This window comes from Macrobrachium rosenbergii, chromosome 44, assembly GCF_040412425.1.
Source record: "Macrobrachium rosenbergii isolate ZJJX-2024 chromosome 44, ASM4041242v1, whole genome shotgun sequence".
Taxonomy (NCBI): Eukaryota; Metazoa; Arthropoda; class Malacostraca; order Decapoda; family Palaemonidae; genus Macrobrachium; species Macrobrachium rosenbergii.
This window is the reverse complement of record NC_089784.1, coordinates 7,217,477-7,238,003: the sequence shown is the minus strand read 5'-3', so window position 1 is coordinate 7,238,003 and position 20,527 is coordinate 7,217,477. Positions and strand designations below refer to the sequence as shown.

Sequence of the window (20,527 nt, the reverse complement as noted above, 5' to 3'; positions counted from 1 at the left end):
CTATGATTTCCCTTGAAAATTCTGTTACAGACTTCATTAACTTCAGAAGCCACCAAGTTCCTGAAGATACACTTTACTAATTTCCCAAAGTTCCTTTGCATTATTCAGTAACATGATGGGGGTAAAGTGAGGGGGAAAGTCAGCGTTAAAACTAACGTTACTCATGCTCTCTAAATTATAATTATGGTGCACGTGGTCTTCATAATCGTGTTAGGGTCAAAATCTATTTATATTATGCTCATCATCCTACCATGAATAACAACAAGTACAGATTTTGAATAAACTATTATTTACATATATTTCTATTACATATATATTATATTATATATATATATATATATATATATATATATATATATATATATATATATATATATATATATATAATATATATATAAATATATATATATATGTGTGTGTGTTGAAAAATTCACAACTAATGATAATATTAATATGCTACAATGAGGTAAACAAAAGCACCCTAACCGCTTTCTTTCTTGTCTTAGGCGGCACTACTCTTTCCTTACCAAATTTTCTGTTATCTGACTTACTTTCTCAAACCAAGCCCTATCGTATATCTTCCCATGTATACTAAGATAATGTATCTATTTATATAATTCTTATAATCAGCTTTAACGTTCTTTCCCTAATAGAGAGGAACAATTATTGCTCTCAACCATTTCTTTGGAACCTTTTTCCTGAACCACTAATGTTAAACGCACCCTAGCCAGCTACTCTATAAAACTACAACAACCATATTGTAGTATTTCACTTATAATCCCAAATAATTTCTGTCCAAATTATCTTTTCCTCCATTTGAGTGCCATTTACATAACTGCAGTCAAAAAGCATATAACCCAATTGTTGGAAGTGGCTGGAAAGTTTTATGTTCTGAATTACATTTAAAGGCAAAGGCAAGGTTTTGTTTGTACCTTCAAACTAAAGCGAACTATGGAATTATCTTTCATATCTTTCCTCCGAGTACTATAACCCCATGGTAACAAGAAAAACGCCACTCATTCTCTTTCTTTTTTCTTGTCATGTCAGGCTGGAGCCAAGCAAGAGCTATGCAATAGCCATTCTATGTTCCGTCTTTTTTTAATAATATAAGGTAATTTTTTGGGCCGTGTCCTTTGTGTCTAATTGTTTCTATCTTAGAATTTGTAAGCACCAGTGGGCTACCTTTTAAGACTGTTTAAGGGTTTTCACTGAAGTTTTCTTGCTTCTTAAATTTGCATTACTCTACATTATGTAGCTTTACATTTTGGGGTTTAATTTCATAATCGCATTATGGCAGTTGGAAATCCCTAAATGGAATATAGGTTCTTTTTCATCTACTTTTATTTACTTGCACATTTGTTAAAATACGCACAATCATATACAGACATATAAACATACATACTTAGGCACATATCTATCTATCTTTATGAATACACACATATATATATATATATATCTTTATGTATATATATATATATATATATATATATATATATATATATATATATATATATATATATATATATATATATATATATAATCGCTTAAAAAATCACAGTAGATGCACGTGACTTCACTATATAAGCAAATACCACATGAAAATGACAAGCAGATGTTCAGTACCAAGCGCTTTCACGTGATTATTCACGCATCTTCGTGAAAGCGCTTGGTACTGAACTTCTGCCTGTCATTTTCCAGTGGTATTCGCTTATTGTGCATACGCATATTATACATACATATATATATACAGTATATATATATGTATACTGTATATATGTATGCGTGAAAATGATTGAATTTGATGCATTTGTGGCATCAGTTTGAATTGACTGTGAGAAACACTTAGCCTTAAACCCACAAAAAACATACACACATATACCTATATACATTATATATATAATAAATATATATATATATATATATATATATATATATATATATATATATATATATATATATATATATATATATATATATATAAATATGTGTACATATATACAATATTCGTTCTGCTAATTATACAAGAGAGAATTTTTCATAATCACAAATATTAAGCTACAAACACCACCTATTATTAAATTCATTTAACCTTAGGAATAACTTAAATCCACAAGAAATTAGGTTGGATAGGTGAATCTGCACAAGACTAGATGCGAATCTATGCCTTTGGATTAGATACAGAGGTTGACAGTCGACTTGACTATTCGGCAATCTTTCCATTTGTTCCAACACAGTGTTAGACAATCGACTTATCCTTTCGGCTATCAAGAGAAAATCTTATGGATAAGTCCCTGGGTCACTTTCAGCAATCCATTCACTAGGCCACCCACCTGTAAATGGTTAATAGAATGTTCTGGGGTTAAAATACGTTGTGAAGTCAACATCATTCTAAATTACGGGCTGATAAATCTCAATGAGGAAAAAGGCCTAAGATATATATATATATATATATATATATATATATATATATATATATATATATATATATATATATATATATATGTATGTATGTATGTATGTATGTATGTATGTATGTATGTATATATGTATGTATATATATATATATATATATATATATATATATATATATATATATATATATATATATATATATATATATATGTGTGTGTGTGTGTGTGTGTGTGTGTGTTGTTTTTTGTGTGTGTATGTATGTTACATATGCTTAAATTATCAAGTACAAAATCATATTCGATGCGTACGCATATACACATTTTATATATATAATACATATATGTGTATATACATAAATATATATAAATATATGTATATATATATACAAATATATATATTTACATATATATAAATATAAATATATGTATGTATATTCATAAATATACATATTATATATATGTATGTATATGTACAAGTATCACCATTCCATTCCTACCTAGGTCAAGTAGATGAAAATTAAGATGACGAAGAGTTTACATATCGGAAATGTTACGAGGAAGACTTAGAAAGTGCTGAATACAAGTCTTGAAAGAAATATTGGAACGGAAGCGCAAGAATGCGTAAAGTACGCATATAAATTGCACAGTGTATTTAGAAGGGTGTAACGTTATGCTGATGAGTCTTCTCTATTGGGGTGCGATTCGCGTAATAATGTAGATGTATCCTGCATCGGGTTTATTCACGAATTAGCAGTTAAAGTATAAGTGTACTTGCGACCGTTCTACTCTTTTTCCTCTAGAAACGAACTTTATGAGGGAAATTATATATATATATATATATATATATATATATATATATATATATATATATATATATATATATATATCATATATATGTTTATACATATATCTATGTCTATAAATATATATATATACATATATATATATATATATATATATATATATATATATATATATATATACTATTATATATGGGTGTATATATGTGTGTGTGTGTGTATATGTGCGCTGGCGTATGATTGTGTAAAAAAATACCTTATATTATTAAAGCGACTCGGTCGTTCCCCATCTCGACATCTACGAGCAAATCCTGAGCACTGGCGCAGACAAATTTACGCTCTCGACGGATCTCAAGCTGAAAGGAATCGTCAGGTAAATCACCTGACGTCGGCGTCTACTCAAGGAGACCAACTGTTGTTGGCACTCCGGGAGTCAGTGTTGTGGGTGCCACCGTAAAGCGAGGAGGGCCAAGGCGCTCTCGGGAACGAGTGATCGTGAGAGAGAGAGAGAGAATTCGAGAAAGAAATCCAGTTGTGAAGTTGCTCTATTCGGAGGCGCGTACTGAGGGCTTACGCGTTTCTTAATCTTGTTGTAGCTTTCACGGCGCCTCCAGCATTTAAAAAAAATAAAAAAACAATGTTATCCGAGACTATTGCCTTTATCTAGAGATAGAAACTTTTACTGGAAATTTAACTGGAAATAGATCTAGAGCGAACGCATACATACAAGAAAAATTTTAAGTTTCATTTATTTTGTTATCAGAGGGAATAGTGTACTTTCTAGACGCTTTCACACATTGACAAAACTCTTATTGTTGCTTGAAGCAAGATTTTACAGATTAGTTACTGGAATGAAATCAGACACCAAAATTTCTTTAGTCTTCTTAAACTCTAAAGCCAAGTGGATATTTTTTTTAAGAGGGGAACATTCCTCAGTAAATAACATTAATGAAAGACATGTGTTTATGAAGTTTCTCTTCTTGAATTATATATATATAATATATATATATATATATATATATATATATATATATATATATATATATACACACACATAAGTATATATGTATATATGTGTATATATATATAAAATCAAATTTTCTGTTTAAACAGTGGTATCGTCTTTTTAATCCGTCGCTGTTCACTCCACAAACAGATTTACTTCCCATGTATTGTAATGATTTAGAAACGCTCACATGAAAACCACCAATATTCTTGCCATCATGTTTACTTATTTTTGTAGGGAATAGAAGAACGGTTATTTGTTATTTATTTCATCATGAAGTGTTTAAAAGAAATCTGGAACAGAACTGCGATTCCTGGGTTTCCAAAGGAAGGAGTTGCATAGGAAAATCAATACATTCAATACCGACCAAATCCGCACAAACTCCACCATTTCGCTAAATCCAAAGAGTGGAAAAATTATGCAGACACAGTAAGAACCCATAATTAAATCCACTCCAGAAAACATATAACTGAAAATAAAAAGCAACACGCAAAGACAACAGCCTGTTTTGCAAGAGAAAAAACCTGACACCAACAAGAGGAGAGTGATAATTCCATCAAGGCATAATAACAGTGTCATGCTTCCGGAAATTGGAAACGATATTAAGACACGTTTCCTGTTTGGTTTCTATTGAAAGAAAATTGATTTCGTCCCGACCTAGACGCGGCAAAAGCCATGGAAATCCAGTCTTGTGTTGTCACTTTTCTCCTCATCTTGGTGAGTATAGAAGTACATGAAATTTAACCTATATACAACTTCGGAAAGATTCACATGGATAGATATATAATATATATATATTATATATACATATATATATATATATATATATATATATATATATATATATATATATATATATATATATATATATATATATATATATATATATATATATATATATATATATATATATATATATATGTTGAAGTTGTGCAAAAGGAAATTCAAATACCTCTATGTGATATTGTCAACTGTCCACCTCCTTCCATATCTATATCCTTCTATGTACACTTTCATCTAAAACTCCTAAACAGTAGAAATAGTACAGCAGCTGAGGCGGCGATTGTGTGCAAAAAAGGTACCCTAAAATTCTCTTCACAGACTGATAGTAGACATATGGGAAGGTCAGAAAAAAGTGGGTTGCCATTCCATACCCTGTCAAATCTCCTGTTATTACTGTCAAAGTAAACTGTAGCAAATAACTTGCCTTCTGTCGCGCAGCAGGAAAGTTTCACATTTTGAGTTCTAGCCACCAAACTTTTCATTCAATTGCTTTCAGATTTTCACCAGATACAGCTAATATGTGCAGGAGTACTCTGATAAAATTATAAGCATATTGAAATTTTGAATGTAAAGTTAATGAATCATGAACTTGATTTCAAGAAAAAAAAAATCATGGAAAATAGGATCATAAATAATTTTCTTAATAAAAGATCCGGGTAACGTAAAGAAAGCACTATTCATTATATATTTAGTTCATATCCATATCTTTTATTTTTCATAAGATACAATCAATTAAATAACACTATACGTATAACTGGAGTTACGCGCCATGATGGTTATGAAAGTTGATATCATGTAATGTTTGAAACTCTAAGTACAAAAATCTATTCAGATCACTATAATCTGTTTCTTATTGATTTACAACATTTTTGCAGTATGTCATGATGATTCTTGCAAGCATTATCATTCACGGTATTTTGACAATGACAGAACCTACAACACAAAACTCCACTTTGTCTACTTTTACATTTTGAAGTGGCACATTTATGACAGTTACAAAAGAGTACAAATTCATATGGATGAACAAAAGAGTAAAAATTCATATGGATGAACAAAAGAGTAAAAATTCATATGGAAGATATTTTCCGATGTACATGGAAGTAACGTGTTATCCTCTTCATAACATCCATAATCTTTAAGATCAATTTGAAAAGGAGTCTCAGAAAGCAGAGTTCGATGCAAAACAACTTCTCAAAATGTGACCCTTTAATACAGAGTTGGTTGGTGGTAACTTGGCTAACGAATTCATTTTGCTATGATGATACATCATAGACCTGAGTTCGCTCAAAGATTGACACTGGCAACCTTTTTTAATCACATGAATAAGATAAAGCTCAGCTTTCTTCATTTGATGTTCCAGTTCATTCCCCTTACAAATTTTACCAAATTCAGAGAGATACGGAACAGGATTTGCTGCGAGCGATGCATGTTTTGTACCACATTTGCTCGTGTAATCACTTCCAGTTAAAAAATGCACAGCTGGTATCACTTCACACATGTCTTGTCCAGTTTGTTTGCTGATATATGCACTGGAATGTGACGCAGAGACTCACGTGTTCCACATCTCATCCACACTCCTTTAAGACCCAGTTCTTGCAAAACACTGAAATGATGAAGTAACATAACAAGAACGTCAGTGTCTGATGACAAAATAAGTATAATTTTGAAACCACTCTTCACTGATATTACGGCATGATGAAGTATCAAGGCATCAGCTTCTTCGTAATGAAGATTCAGATGAGGGACAGGTTCTGCTTTTCTATATAAGATACTTAAACATTCAGTAGCATTTTCACCTGGAATGAAGCCTACTGCACTTACAGTTTTCTTTGAATTCTCATTTATCTCTTTACAGCAGTATTTGGAGGTATAGCTTACTTTTTGTTGGAAGGCCAGAATTTTTCCATTTCAGTTGGCAGTTTGGTTGAACTGTCAGTCTTTGATAACTCTGTTGGCTGAACAGTGCTCCTTCGTTTTCTTTCAGAATCCTTAATCGTCCCATCACTGTATGTTGTGAAATGAAAACGACGGAAAAACTGGTATATCATTAGTGAATAAATGGAAGTGATTTTATACTTTTACTTTGCTAGGAAATAAAAAAGTTTCACAATTTTGTTGAATTGTACTGTTTCACAGACTATCAGTGACTTTTAGGTTATAGAATATTTATTTTATAACTTGATGAAAAAATGCACAATTTTCTTTTCCTAGTTTTCAATGACCTGAACGTCAGTTTCGTTTGTATGCAGTATAGTAATGGATTTATTACACTAGAAAGACGAGTATTTTTACTTCCTAAATCAGATTATAGAGATCTGAATAGATATTTGTACTTAAGAGTTTCAAGCATTACATGATATCAACTATCATAACCATAATGGTGTGTAACCGCAATATATATAGTGTTATTTAATTGATTGCATCTCATGAAAAATATAAGATATGGATATGAACTAAATATATAATGAATAGTGCTTTACTTATCTATCCTTTGATATGTATTTAGACGTTTCTTTACGTTACCCGGATCTTTTATTAAGAACTTAATTATTTGTGATTCTATTTTACGATTTTTTTCTTGAAGAATTTAAGTTCATGATTCATTAACTTTGCATGCAAAATTTCAATATGCTTATAATTTTATCAGAGTACTCCTGCACATATTAGCTATAACTGGTGAAAATCTGAAAGCAAATGAATAAAAAATTTGGTGACTAGCACTCAAAATGTGAAACTTTCTGCTGCGCCATAGAAGGCAAGTAATTTGCTACAGTTATCTACTTTGACAGTAATAACAGGAGATTTGACAGGGTACAGATTGGCCACCCACATTTTTCTGACCTTTCCATTGTCTACTATCAGTCGGTGAAGATAAATTTAAAGTACTTTTTTGGCACACGATCACCCCCTCAGTAGCAGGACTATGAAGCAAAGTGTGCATTATTATTTCAATGTACATTTGTAACTTTGACACATGCTATTCTCTGCTACTGAAGATGAGGGTAGGATTATTCGGTTCTCTGTGCTGAATTATCAGACGAATTACATTAGGAGTTGCTATTAACATTGGGGTTCCGAGATCTTAGCATGTATGGAGAGTATTTGCTCAGAGTGGAATATTCACGAGGGTATTCTGTGAGAGAGAGAGAGAGAGAGAGAGAGAGAGAGAGAGAGAGAGAGAGAGAGAGAGAGAGAGAGAGAGAGAGAGAGAGAGATTTAGTTAATATAGTATAAATATGTAATCTCTGAAGAACTTTACGCTATTGGCTGTGGTGAGATTAATGAAATCTTTGCATATTATGGTATGTTGTCTTCGTGCTAGGTAATTAGTCATTTTATTTCTGATTTACACTGCGTAACGTCTATTTCAGAAATAAAAAATAATGGTAAATGTTTTCATATAAAAGAAATATTTTTCTTTTTATTATTCATGACTATCCAAAATATGTTTGCAATCACTCGGAACGAACATAAAATGACATTGACTTGCAAAGTAACTTTTCACTGGAAAACAAAGATTATGAAATAAAAAGTCTGAATCCATACATGAGAAAAAATAATTGAAACAAAAATGGTTTAACGGTCTTAAAATTATGAACAACCACATCAGTAACACTGACAGGGAGGTCATTCCCAATTTGCAAAGTTCATCAGAAGAGACATCATGTTCACCAAAGTGCTAGAGCTAGCTTTGAAAGTTTTCTCACACTGATCACTGAATGAGTAAGTAAAAGAAATGAATAATGATGGATAAAGATTTGGAAAAGAAAGATATTACAAGCATTACCCAAAAATCTACGAAAATATGTATAACCTAGTTTAAATGTTACAGAGATTACAAGCGGTGACATAAGTGCCTTTTATGAGTACCGTTGTTGTGAAAACAATAGAGAATAAATGACTAAACCTTGGGGTTTCTAATGAACATGGATATTGCACCAGAAAGAAGAAATAATATGTGATTAGCTTAAGAATAAAACCATAAATGTTTTGGTATGTAGGGATACAAAGGTGAAAGTGTGCCCACGAATTGCAAGAATAAAGGGTGACTGTGTCTAAAATACCTGTAAGGTGTAACGATAGTGAGAGGAGCTTTGAAGAGTAACTGGATGGTATATAGAGCGAGTAAGTGGTGAGTATGTAACATCCCATGGCGTGCTTGTAGTTACAGTATGGATATAACAGTCAAGAAGGAAGTGAGAGAGAAAAGAAAGCAAATACTAAAAATAGAGGGAAGGTCGAAGTAGGTTGTTCTACAGGGAAGCAACTGCTGAAATGAGTTAATGAACAAAATGATGGGTTGACGCGGAGATGCAAATAGAGGAATGCTGTTGGATTGTTTGATATCCTGCTGACGAGCCTTCTGTGAAGGTACATGAATTGATTATTATTGTGGAATGGTACGGCACTGGAGGGTCATCTGCCATTCAGCAGTTACAGCATGAATGTGGTAATGCCTAGGGTGGTTTTTTCTCTGGAGCTATACCACGATAGGGGGAAACAGCAAACTTCAGCACACAGACACACACACACAATATATATATATATATATATATATATATATATATATATATATATATATATATATATATATATATATATACAGTATGTATATATAATTATACATAATTATATAGTTTTCTAAAAGCGTAGTTGGTCAGGATTTACACTCAGTGTTTCATTTTTCTTGTGGTACGGTACTTTTGCAAATATATAACACGACTTATTATTGTGATTTTACACACACACACACACACACACACACACACACACACACATATATATATATATATATATATATATATATATATATATATATATATATATATATATATATATATATATGATATGAAATGTGTAAAGTGTAAATACCATAGGGAAAATGAAACAGCGTATAAATCCTGACTAATTACGCCTTTAGAAAACTAAATGCGACACTTGACAGGATTTATACCCCGTGTTCCATTTTCCTAAGGTACACACACACACATGCATATATATATACATATATATATATATATATATATATATATATATATATATATACATTTATATATATTCGTGTGTACTTATCTGATCTGATGAACTATACATCTGTCATGTGAAAACACACAAGTTTCGCTTAATTTACCGAGGATGATTTCATCAATAGCATCAAAGAGACAGAGACCATACTTTCTTAAAAACGGTTTTTTCTTTAAGAGAATGCCCTCGGGAGAGGCGACCAAATACCCTCACGTTCTCCAAGTTTTAAGTAGAAAAAATAATAATGGGGGATGAAAACGACAGACCCGTCTCTTGAACGAAAAATGGAGAGGAAACTTGGGAATCAGATGATAAGGGAGAATTCATTAAATAACAGTGAGGGGGTCGGGTGGGAGAAACAGTCCCCGAATATTAGGACGGCTACTGATATCTCCTGAATAAAATGTGCGATGTGAATATTTATGATATACAATGTTTTGCAAGATTAGGCGCAATGTATATAAGCCGTCTGACCTGATCCACTGATTTACGGAAAGGACAGGATACGGTTGTAGATACGCTATTAGTTTAATCCCCTCAAATCACTGCAGGGTCACAGTTGAAAATAAGAAGAAATCCTATCATATCCTCTGGTATAGGATGAATTCTGCTAATCCAAATGTCTGTTTATTTCAGCCACTCTTTTCCTGAGCGATTTTAGGCGAAGGACGTCACGAGGTCTGGATTCCATTAGGGCTTATATTCAACGTGTTATTGCTGCAATAATAATAATAATAATAATAATAATAATAATAATAATAATAATAATAATAATAATAATAATAATAATAAAACCAGCATAAACCATTATTGTATTAATTGTTACTGACACTGGAACTAAATAATCAATGCTTTCCATTACGACGATGAGGGCGCCCTCGGCATACTTCTGCGGGACCGAATGCTTTAATTTAAAACCACAAATGAACATCAAGAGACAGCATGCAAAACTGACCATACATGCACATACACACACATATACACAAAGACACACACACGCACGCACACAAACACATTAATTTTCTTTAGGTACAGTCTGCTCTTAATTTTCATCAATTGCTAATGTACATGTGACTTGCACAATCCACTGGCAGAACTCCAAATATCTCTGGTGCTATTTTCAGTCTTCAAGGAGGAATAAACAAAGCTACTATAATACACTTATTTATTCAAAATTTTCAAAATCTGATAATTTTATACAGTTCACAGTTACTACAATTTCCAATGATAATTTTATACAGAGTTCACAGTTATTTCAAAAGTTTAACAAATTTCTCCATGAATGCCCCAGACCCAGAGAATGTTCGAAAAGTCACCAAAAATCCTACGTCCATGACCGCAATAGGATGGCTGTGGACTTTCGGAGCATTCATGGAAAGGCACGGACCTAAGAAATTTGTTAATCATTTTTCAGAACTATGAACTTTGTTTTAAATTTGCAAATTTTATAGATTTAATTTCTTTTACTAGTTTTTTTTACATTATTTGGTTGAACTCTGCTATATATGAGGAAGTAATTCCACTGTGATTCTAAACTGGTCCTGAAGAGGACCATGAATGGTAGAATCAGCAACCAGCTTTGGAATGAATAAATATAGCAGAATTATAGTTGTTTTGTTTATCCCTCCTTGAAGACTGAAAAAATGCTGGAATATTTGAAGTTTTGCTAGTGGTTATGCAAGCTACAAGTGCATTAACAATTGAAGAAAAAGAAGAAAAGACTGTGCCAGAAAAAATATAACCCACTTGTGGAAAGGCATGAAAAGCCGTGATGGATGTGAAGAAGCTACTTTATCAAGGAACGAAGAAGACCATGAAGGATTGCTGCTGGAGGTCTTCAGCCACTCAGACCTGAAATATATTCTTCCGTTGGGAAAATCATTATCCCTGGGAGATCCAGGGAAGTTATGATCAGCGTAGCTTCTAAATTTGACTTTGGAGGACAATGGAAAGCCTCCCGATATGATCAAGTTGGGCAGTGATGGCTACCCTTGTATAGGGTAGATTTATCGCCCTTGGGAGATCCAGGGAGTGGGGACCAGTTTACTTCACAGATGCAAATTCAGAGGAGGCATGGAAGCTTCTTAGTGTAAGCTGTACTGGACAGAGGATGGATGGGGACTTTCTGAGCGTTCTCTGGAGTTGGGGAATCTATGGAGACGCAATGGCCTGAGAAATTTGTTAATTATTTTTCAAAACTATGAACTATGAATTAGATTTTAAAATTTTAAATTTTAATTTTCAGTTCTTGTTTTTCGATAATTTTTTGGGTGACCTTTGCAGTATATTAGAATGCAATACCATTGTGAATTTGGAGTAGCCCTGAAGATGACAGGGATGGCTGAAAAAAGTTTTGGTTTAAGAATAAATACGGAAGTATCGTAGCAGTTTTTTATCCGTCACTGAAGACTGGAAAAGCACTGGACACACACACATATATATGTAAAGTTTTATTTCTTGTCAGAACAATGGGAATATCACTGCAATTTCTTTACTTGTCCATAAGTTACTGAGCCGCCATTAAATTTAACTTGAGCAATTTGATTACTCTCCAGCTTAATGAGGCTTTCTCGCAGTTTATCAACTTCGGCTGCAGTCGTCCCAAATGGGTCTACCACCCAACGTGGAATATTTTTTCCAGAGATCTTTAGACCGAATTTCAGTATCATTAAGTAATTTCTTCAAGAGGTCAATGTACACTAAAAGCATCATTATCTTGCAACGTCTCCTCGATAGTGGCGAGGGAAATACGTCAACTCCTTGAACAAATAAAGCTTTCGATAGAAAGTACTAACAGCTTCTCTGCAAGTTTAGATTTGTTATATTACCTTGTAGCTTTTTGTTCAGTTAACTTAACTTCCCAAATATTTCTGAAAGGCAGAATGTGTCAAAATTCGCAGCTATTATTTCTTATTCAAGCTGCTTATTATTCAGAAATATTACAACGCTCTCCCAAACCTCCAAGACGCGACACACGCAGTTCACTTCTGTATGAAAAGTAGGCGTTCAAATTCTTCTACACTGTTAGCACAGAGCTGTCGAGAAAAGACGATCTTGAACAGGATTTGACTTGATGTGGTTGACAGGCTTGACTACAGGCTAAAGCGCATCATTCACACTTCCTCCCAGATTTTTTGCAATAAGATGTTAACAATGGACCACACTGCGTGAAACAGGCGGTAGACACAGACTCTTTTAAATACGCAATGAGACTCCAGTATCTAACTACCATGGCAGCTGTACCATCAGTTACATAAGCCAATATGTTACCCAGCGGAATATCATTTTCTTTGAAACAGGCAAATACTTCTTTGAAAATTGTTTCGCCTTGGGTATTAGTCAAAGGCTGCGGGCAAAAAGCATTTCCTCTCCCAATTTATTAATATCATCAAAAATCCCTTTTGTGCACCATACAAATGACTTGATTGAAGGACTTAATTGTCACGAAAAGATGACTCACCAATTTATGAACCAAAACTCTTTACCTGTAAACGTGCAACTAGATGATTCTCGAAATCCTTTGCCAATTCATCAAAGCACCTTGGTAATTTACTGTTGCTTAATGGAATGACATGTGCAATTCTTTCGGGATTCTGTTGCACGACAGCTGAAGTTACCTATAGTAACGGGTTTTCCAGTTTTTGCTACAACTTGGAAATCTCATAAGATGCAATTAAACCTTTGTTTGATTTAGAATCTGCTTTGATAAGGTATAGAATTCACAGTCTTAATTCCTTAGAAATCATCACGAAGCTTGTAAAAGTAATCTCAAGAGCAGTCTTTCTTGTCCTCATGCTTAGTCTCCAGATATATTTGACGCTTACTTCGCAGCGTGCTGGGAACTCTTAATTGGTTGCTAGAAGTCTCAAACCAGTTTGGCAGATTAGATAAAAGGTTTATTAAAACTGAAATACAGGAGCAACAAGCTAATATTTTTGTCTGTCCCTAACACTTCCCAAAATTTTTCTGTGGCCCCCGCCCCGCGAAATTTGCCATGGCCCACATGATTTCTGACTGGGAACCACTTAGTTACACGATCGTTGATACACTGACATATAATATAAGGAAGCTTTGATTTATTTACATATGTGTATATATATATATGTATATATATATATATATATATATATATATATATATATATATATATATATATATATATATATATATATATATATATATATATATAGAGAGAGAGAGAGAGAGATTTATACATTATATACATACATAAAACACCAAATTAAATAAATAAATATTGTGTGCTTGCTTATTTGATATTTCTTCAGCTACTTCAGCGTTCAACGTCAGCCTAATGAGCTCAGTGTCACATCAGATGAATAGACCATTGAGATTGCACCCAATCATGGTCAAGATGAATCTTTTGACATCAAAATGAGACAGACAGAGACGAGTATCTTTTCTCCTCCCATTTTCTTCAATGGACTTCGGGATAATATTCAGGATACAAGATTACAATGCAACAGGTATTCACTGCAATGTACCCTTTTCCTGGCATTTTCGAAGGTTACAAACGACAAACTAAGCTCTTTATTCAATTGCTCAAGCTGGAACATTCCTATCAACCTCGTACGACATGAATGCGTGGTTGTTGGCGGTAACATTCATATATTGTACGGACACACATACCTACAGATACACACACACACATATATATATATTAGTATATATATATACATATATATATATATATATATATATATATATATATATAATATATTTATATATATTTTTATATATATGTATATATATATATATATATATATATATATATATATATATATATATAATGTATACATATAATGTGTATGAATGTATATATATATATATATATATATATATATATATATATATATATATATATGGTAAGGTTCCTAATCTCATGCCCTTTCCACCCTAGCTGCAATCCATCACAACTGACTGACTACCAGGTACATAATTCACCGCCTCGGTCATCAGTAGCAAAATAAATTTTATCAGACATGAATCTAAATCCCTCTCTCCTATCAGGGATCGAACTAGGGAATTGATATTGAGGCGAGGTAATATAGGTATAATGATTATGATCCTTTGTTAACTGTATGTTAATACTTGTATTACTATTAACATTCTATAAAAAAATATGGTTTAAAATAAAAACAGGGTTTACAAAATTACATTCCTACTCGTTCTCATTCAATCAAAACCCGAGCTGAAATCAATTTTCGCTGCATAATTGTCTGCTGAAATCACCGGGGAAAAATGGTATAACAATTGTTTGTATTCAGGCAATGCCCCATTCACCCCATGCATGTTCTGTTTTTATTTGCTCCGGAATTAATTGCCTTCACGGCACGATGCATTGTCCTACTGGGCACATGCTGGCTTCCCAGTATCCACAGTCGTCTGCTGGGATGTGAATGTAAGCAGCTATTTTGTATATAGGGGTTACCATACACTTTCCAAGTGAAATGTCATAACCGGAAATATTATGATTATCTGAAAAAGGAATATTTGTATTTTGAACATTCTGCGTGCAATGAAAACACACTGGTCATACTACAAGTCTTGAATTGCAGGAGCCCATGTATAATGGCGCTATAATCCGTTTACGGTAATATTGTCGATATTATCAGATTGAAATGCCGGGAAGTTTCGAAACCTAATTTCCACTTTTAAAGTCACTGAAACTTGACAGAATTAACTGTTACTAATTTTACAAAGAAATCTAATAGTCGCCGCAGAAGATACTCAAGATTCCATCTTTTCATTTTAATGTACTATAACAACAGATATTGTCAAGTTTATTGGTGCCCAACTGCATTCACTTGGAGCTACCGAAACCCAACCCCCAACCTGCATAACCCAAGCACCATTATTATTTAATGTTTTTGAAAATATTAATCTTTTAAAGTGGAATCAGACGCAAAGGAGAAAAAACACGCCGAGAAATGCTACTCAGAACGGAATTCTCATATGTGGAAAAAGGTGAAATATTAAACTGCTGTTTACTGGCCACTGATGCTATAGTGGCTTTGGTGTGTCCTCAAAATTGCAACACTGTTTTGAGAACCGTACCATAACTACAGAAGATGTTTCCTAAGAAACATAAGAATAACAGTAGAATGTCAGATTAGCTATAACTGTAAACCTTCCATGGAAGCTGAAAGTCACTGGTACCGGTATGTCTTTTTTTTTCATATTTTATTATGATGCTAAAATGTCTGAGCCATAACCAAAATCGGATACCCGAGACGGAAGGCGTTTAGCTATTTCACAAAGAGAGAGAGAGAGAGAGAGAGAGAGAGAGAGAGAGAGAGAGAGAGAGAGAGAGAGAGAGAGAGAGAGAGAGAGAGAGGAGTTTTAATGTCCAAATTTCCTTTGCTATAAAGTTTAGGATGAGACGGCATATCTCATGTTTATCTTACTCCCGTTTCTTTCTATTTTTGGATTAGGAACAGAATTCGAGCCAAAAAACAAGCTATATTTGGGAGGGGTGATACTTGATGGTTAAAGGTTATGTAGACGGTTATTGTAGATTTGTAAATTCACCCTTTATAATGTAATTTTTTTCCCGTAAGGTACACTAAACACCAATAGTTATTCATTTTTACGTTTTCGTTATACATTTTTGGGGAAAAATTCATACGAAATGGTCTACGAAAATTACGAAGACTTTAGTATATTAGTATACTAGACCACTTACAAGATCAAGCAGCACATTACTGTCAAAAATGTTCATTCCATATTCTCCTTAAATTCACATTATTGCCATGAATTTCGTTGTGAGTTTCTACTATTGTTCAAATATGTGTATATTCATTTCGAAGAACAGTTTTTAACTCAGCAAGAAATCATTCATGGAGTGAAATGTTCATACGCGGAAAAGAGAAAGATAACAATGTGAAAGGAACGACATTAGGGTAGATAAAAGTGATAAATAAAAAGCACATAAATTCATAGATACAATGTGACCTCAGAAATTATTAAATAAGAAAATTCATCTGGCTGTAGTGTAGTTCAATTTGAAGGAGACTCCTGGGATAACAGAATATTTTCTATGAAGAGGTACAATTACATCCATTTTAAAGAAAATCATTTGAAACTGACTGACGGATAGCTTGAATACAGCTACAGTCATTAAGAAATACCATTTAAATATATTCCACGTTAACTAAGTGTAAGACGCGAAGACGAGGGATAACGATATGATAATTTTTTCCGAATATATATATATACATATATATATATATATATATATATATATATATATATATATAAAATATACGTATACATGCATACATTCTACATACATATACATATATATATATATATATATATATATATATATATATATATATATATATATATATATATATATATATATATATATATATATATATATATATATATATATATATATATATATATATATATATACCAAGTAGGGACTTGTGCAATCACTTTATCAAAGAGAGAAATCTCAACAGGACATCAAGAGCACGATATAGATCTACATCAATTGGAAACTGCTAATTTCAGATACTGTAGTTTCCTATACGAATTTTCTTACGTCAATACATTCCTCGGTTTTTAGGGGATAATTTCTGACCTAAATTTCTCCCAAATGCAACTGGACAGGATACACATCATCCTCTTTTCAGCTTTTTATCACATTTAATACTCTAATTTTAGAGATAATTTCAAATTGATGTAGATTAATATCACGCTCAGTGTCTTGTTGAGATTTCACACTTTTAATAAAGTGACTGCACAACTCATAATCATGAAGCTACAAATGTTGTTTAATATTCAATTCACGCTACTTCGGGAATATCCCCGAAGGGGAATTTTATAAGTGCCCATCGGGGATTTTCCCGAAGTGGCGTGAATTGGATATCAAACAACATTCGTAGCTTCATGATTGTATATAAATCACGGTGTGATAAAAATTTCATGTATATATATATCCATGTATATGTATGTGTATATGTATATGTATGTATGTATATATATTATATATATGTATATATATATATATATATATATATATATATATATATATATATATATATATATATATATATATATATATATATATATACGTGTGTGTGTATGTGTATATGTGGAATATTATACTCAATTAAAATGATCCACTTACTGAACTATTTCTCATAACACGATATAAGAAATATATTGTAGCTATGACAATATGGACAGATAACCCTTTGTGGAAAAACAAATGTTTCCTCCCGTAATCTTTCTGGAACAGAAAACACTGATTTGCACTTAGAAAGACCTTACAATATTAGGGGAAAAATGAGTTACGTAAGCCCGAAATCTAGAGAGAGAGAGAGAGAGAGAGAGAGAGAGAGAGAGAGAGAGAGAGAGAGAGAGAGAGGTGCTCTTTGATGTTTAATAACCAAGCCACCGAACCTCTTTCAGAGAAAAACCAATTGTATTCCTATAGGATTTTCCATTCTTCGTTTATAGAAACCAAAAGGTTTCCTAAAAGGATATCCCGAGTTTTACACAATCGCACAGGTTACTTTAGAAGTGAATAAAAGGACTGCGAAAGGGAAGGTAGAATTTAAAATGTGACCGAAATGTTAAATAAAAATGGGGGTGGAATGAATAACGCACTCTAATTTACCATTTACGATGAATCAAAAAAGGAACATTTCCAAAAGGTCACAGTTCGTAAAGTCTCTTTTCTGTTCTTCTTCACACAAAAATCTGCTCATCTTTTCCTTAAAAGGGGACTTTTATTTTCCGAATCCAGTTATTATTATTATTATTATTATTATTATTATTATTATTATTATTATTATTATTATTATTATTATCACTGGAATGCTGATGGATCATGATTATTCATACACACAAAAACTGCCAGCTTAAAAATAGTATTAGCAGGCCCTAGTTTCTGATGAACAAAATAACTGGAAAATATTGAAGGCTGATATCACTTTCCAACACCTAAATTCCACGAAGACCATCAAGCGAGCGAAAAGCAGGTCATCCCTGACCTTAATGGCTTCAGCTATACGCGCAGGATTTCAAGCGACAATTCCTTCTCTTACAAAATTTCTTGCACTATACCATGCGAGGGGTTTGAAGCTGACGCTTTCCTTAATCTTTTGGGTGCGTTAGTTTTAGAATGTAAGGATACAAAATGCTAACAGGCGTACACACAGATACATACACTCGTACACGCACACACACGCACACACATATATAAATATATATTATATATAAATGTACATATGTATACATATAAAATAATAATAATAATAATAATAATAATAATAATAATAATAAACAGGACAGCAAGAAGGGCGGAAATCATTTCTTCTTTTTATTTACACCAACGTTTCGTGAATCCTTTCCCATCTTCATGGCTATAAACAGAATTAATTTTTACAATATTAAAAAGTATGCTAAAATAAGCTAATAATTATGTTATTAGCTTATATTATTTGAAGGGGTAAAAAATAAAATGTAAAAAATGACAGATATTAGTGTCTAATACATAGTTTTTGAGGTCGCTGAGAAAGAATAGTGACACTCCCGATGCCCTTTAAGTCCACGTTCAGCCCCAACAGGAAGGCGGGGTGAGGAGGATTGAAATATAAAATATCAAAAATGCCGGGCAATATAACCGAAGCAACTATCTTAACAGAGAGAGAGAGAGAGAGAGAGAGAGAGAGAGAGAGAGAGAGAATGTGTGTGTGTGTATGTATGTATATATATATATATATATATATATATATATATATATATATATATATATATATATATATATATATATATATATTTTACTGTAATCTAATAGTGTACTATGAAGCTAAAAAAAGACCAATAAAGGCACTAATTGCACACGTTTCAAATGGTTTTTAATGGAACTTTTCATCCCTATACACATGCATACATACATACATAACACAGACACACACACACACACATGTGTGTGTGCTTGTGTGTTTACATACCGTTTGTGTCCTAAAGCACGAAAATTCATACCCAAGAATGACTTATTAACTGATTTATTTCTGTTAATTAATTATAGAAGGTTAACAGGCGCTAATCAAAGTCTACAAAGAACACCATTAGCTCAAATCTCTCTCCGGGTATTTATAGTTTCAATTTGAGCACAATCTCGTGATTTCATATAATTGCCCCCGATGGACAGATCAGACCTAGATGCAGTTTTCTTTTTTGTTTGTAATTTTTCCATCTCATCCACGACTGGCCAATATTACTACGAACATGTAGTACGTTTTCGACCATGCCGCTTTCCCCAGATTGGATGCATAAACCCTTGACCTAAGTTGGGATGTTGTGGATGTGGCAAAAACGCTGCCATATCTTCCTTATACCAGGTCAAAAAGGTAAACACCTTGACTCTATTGTTCTGTGTTTCTGAAGACGTAAAACGAGCGAAAGAACTGAGATTTGATGCCGAGTAAAGGATGATTTATAGTAAAAATAACCTGCAGTAAATG

At 32.7% G+C, this 20,527-nt stretch overlaps 2 protein-coding genes across 5 annotated transcripts in view; one reads left to right on the top strand and one right to left on the bottom strand.

Moving 5' to 3' along the window:
- LOC136829302 (uncharacterized) overlaps nt 1-20,527 on the bottom strand; it is a 516,924-nt gene that overhangs the window by 260,425 nt on the left and 235,972 nt on the right. The window lies entirely within an intron of this gene.
- The window catches only part of LOC136829298 (uncharacterized), a 135,893-nt gene continuing 118,979 nt past the window's right edge, over nt 3,614-20,527 (top strand). For both annotated transcript variants that reach the window (XR_010850348.1, XM_067087643.1), the window contains exons 1-2: nt 3,614-3,706; nt 4,455-4,934. Coding sequence is in view for 1 of the 2 variants with exons in the window: in XM_067087643.1 (XP_066943744.1) it covers nt 4,893-4,934 (42 nt within the window). In the remaining variant the exon portion in view is untranslated. The remainder of the gene's footprint in view (nt 3,707-4,454; nt 4,935-20,527) is intronic.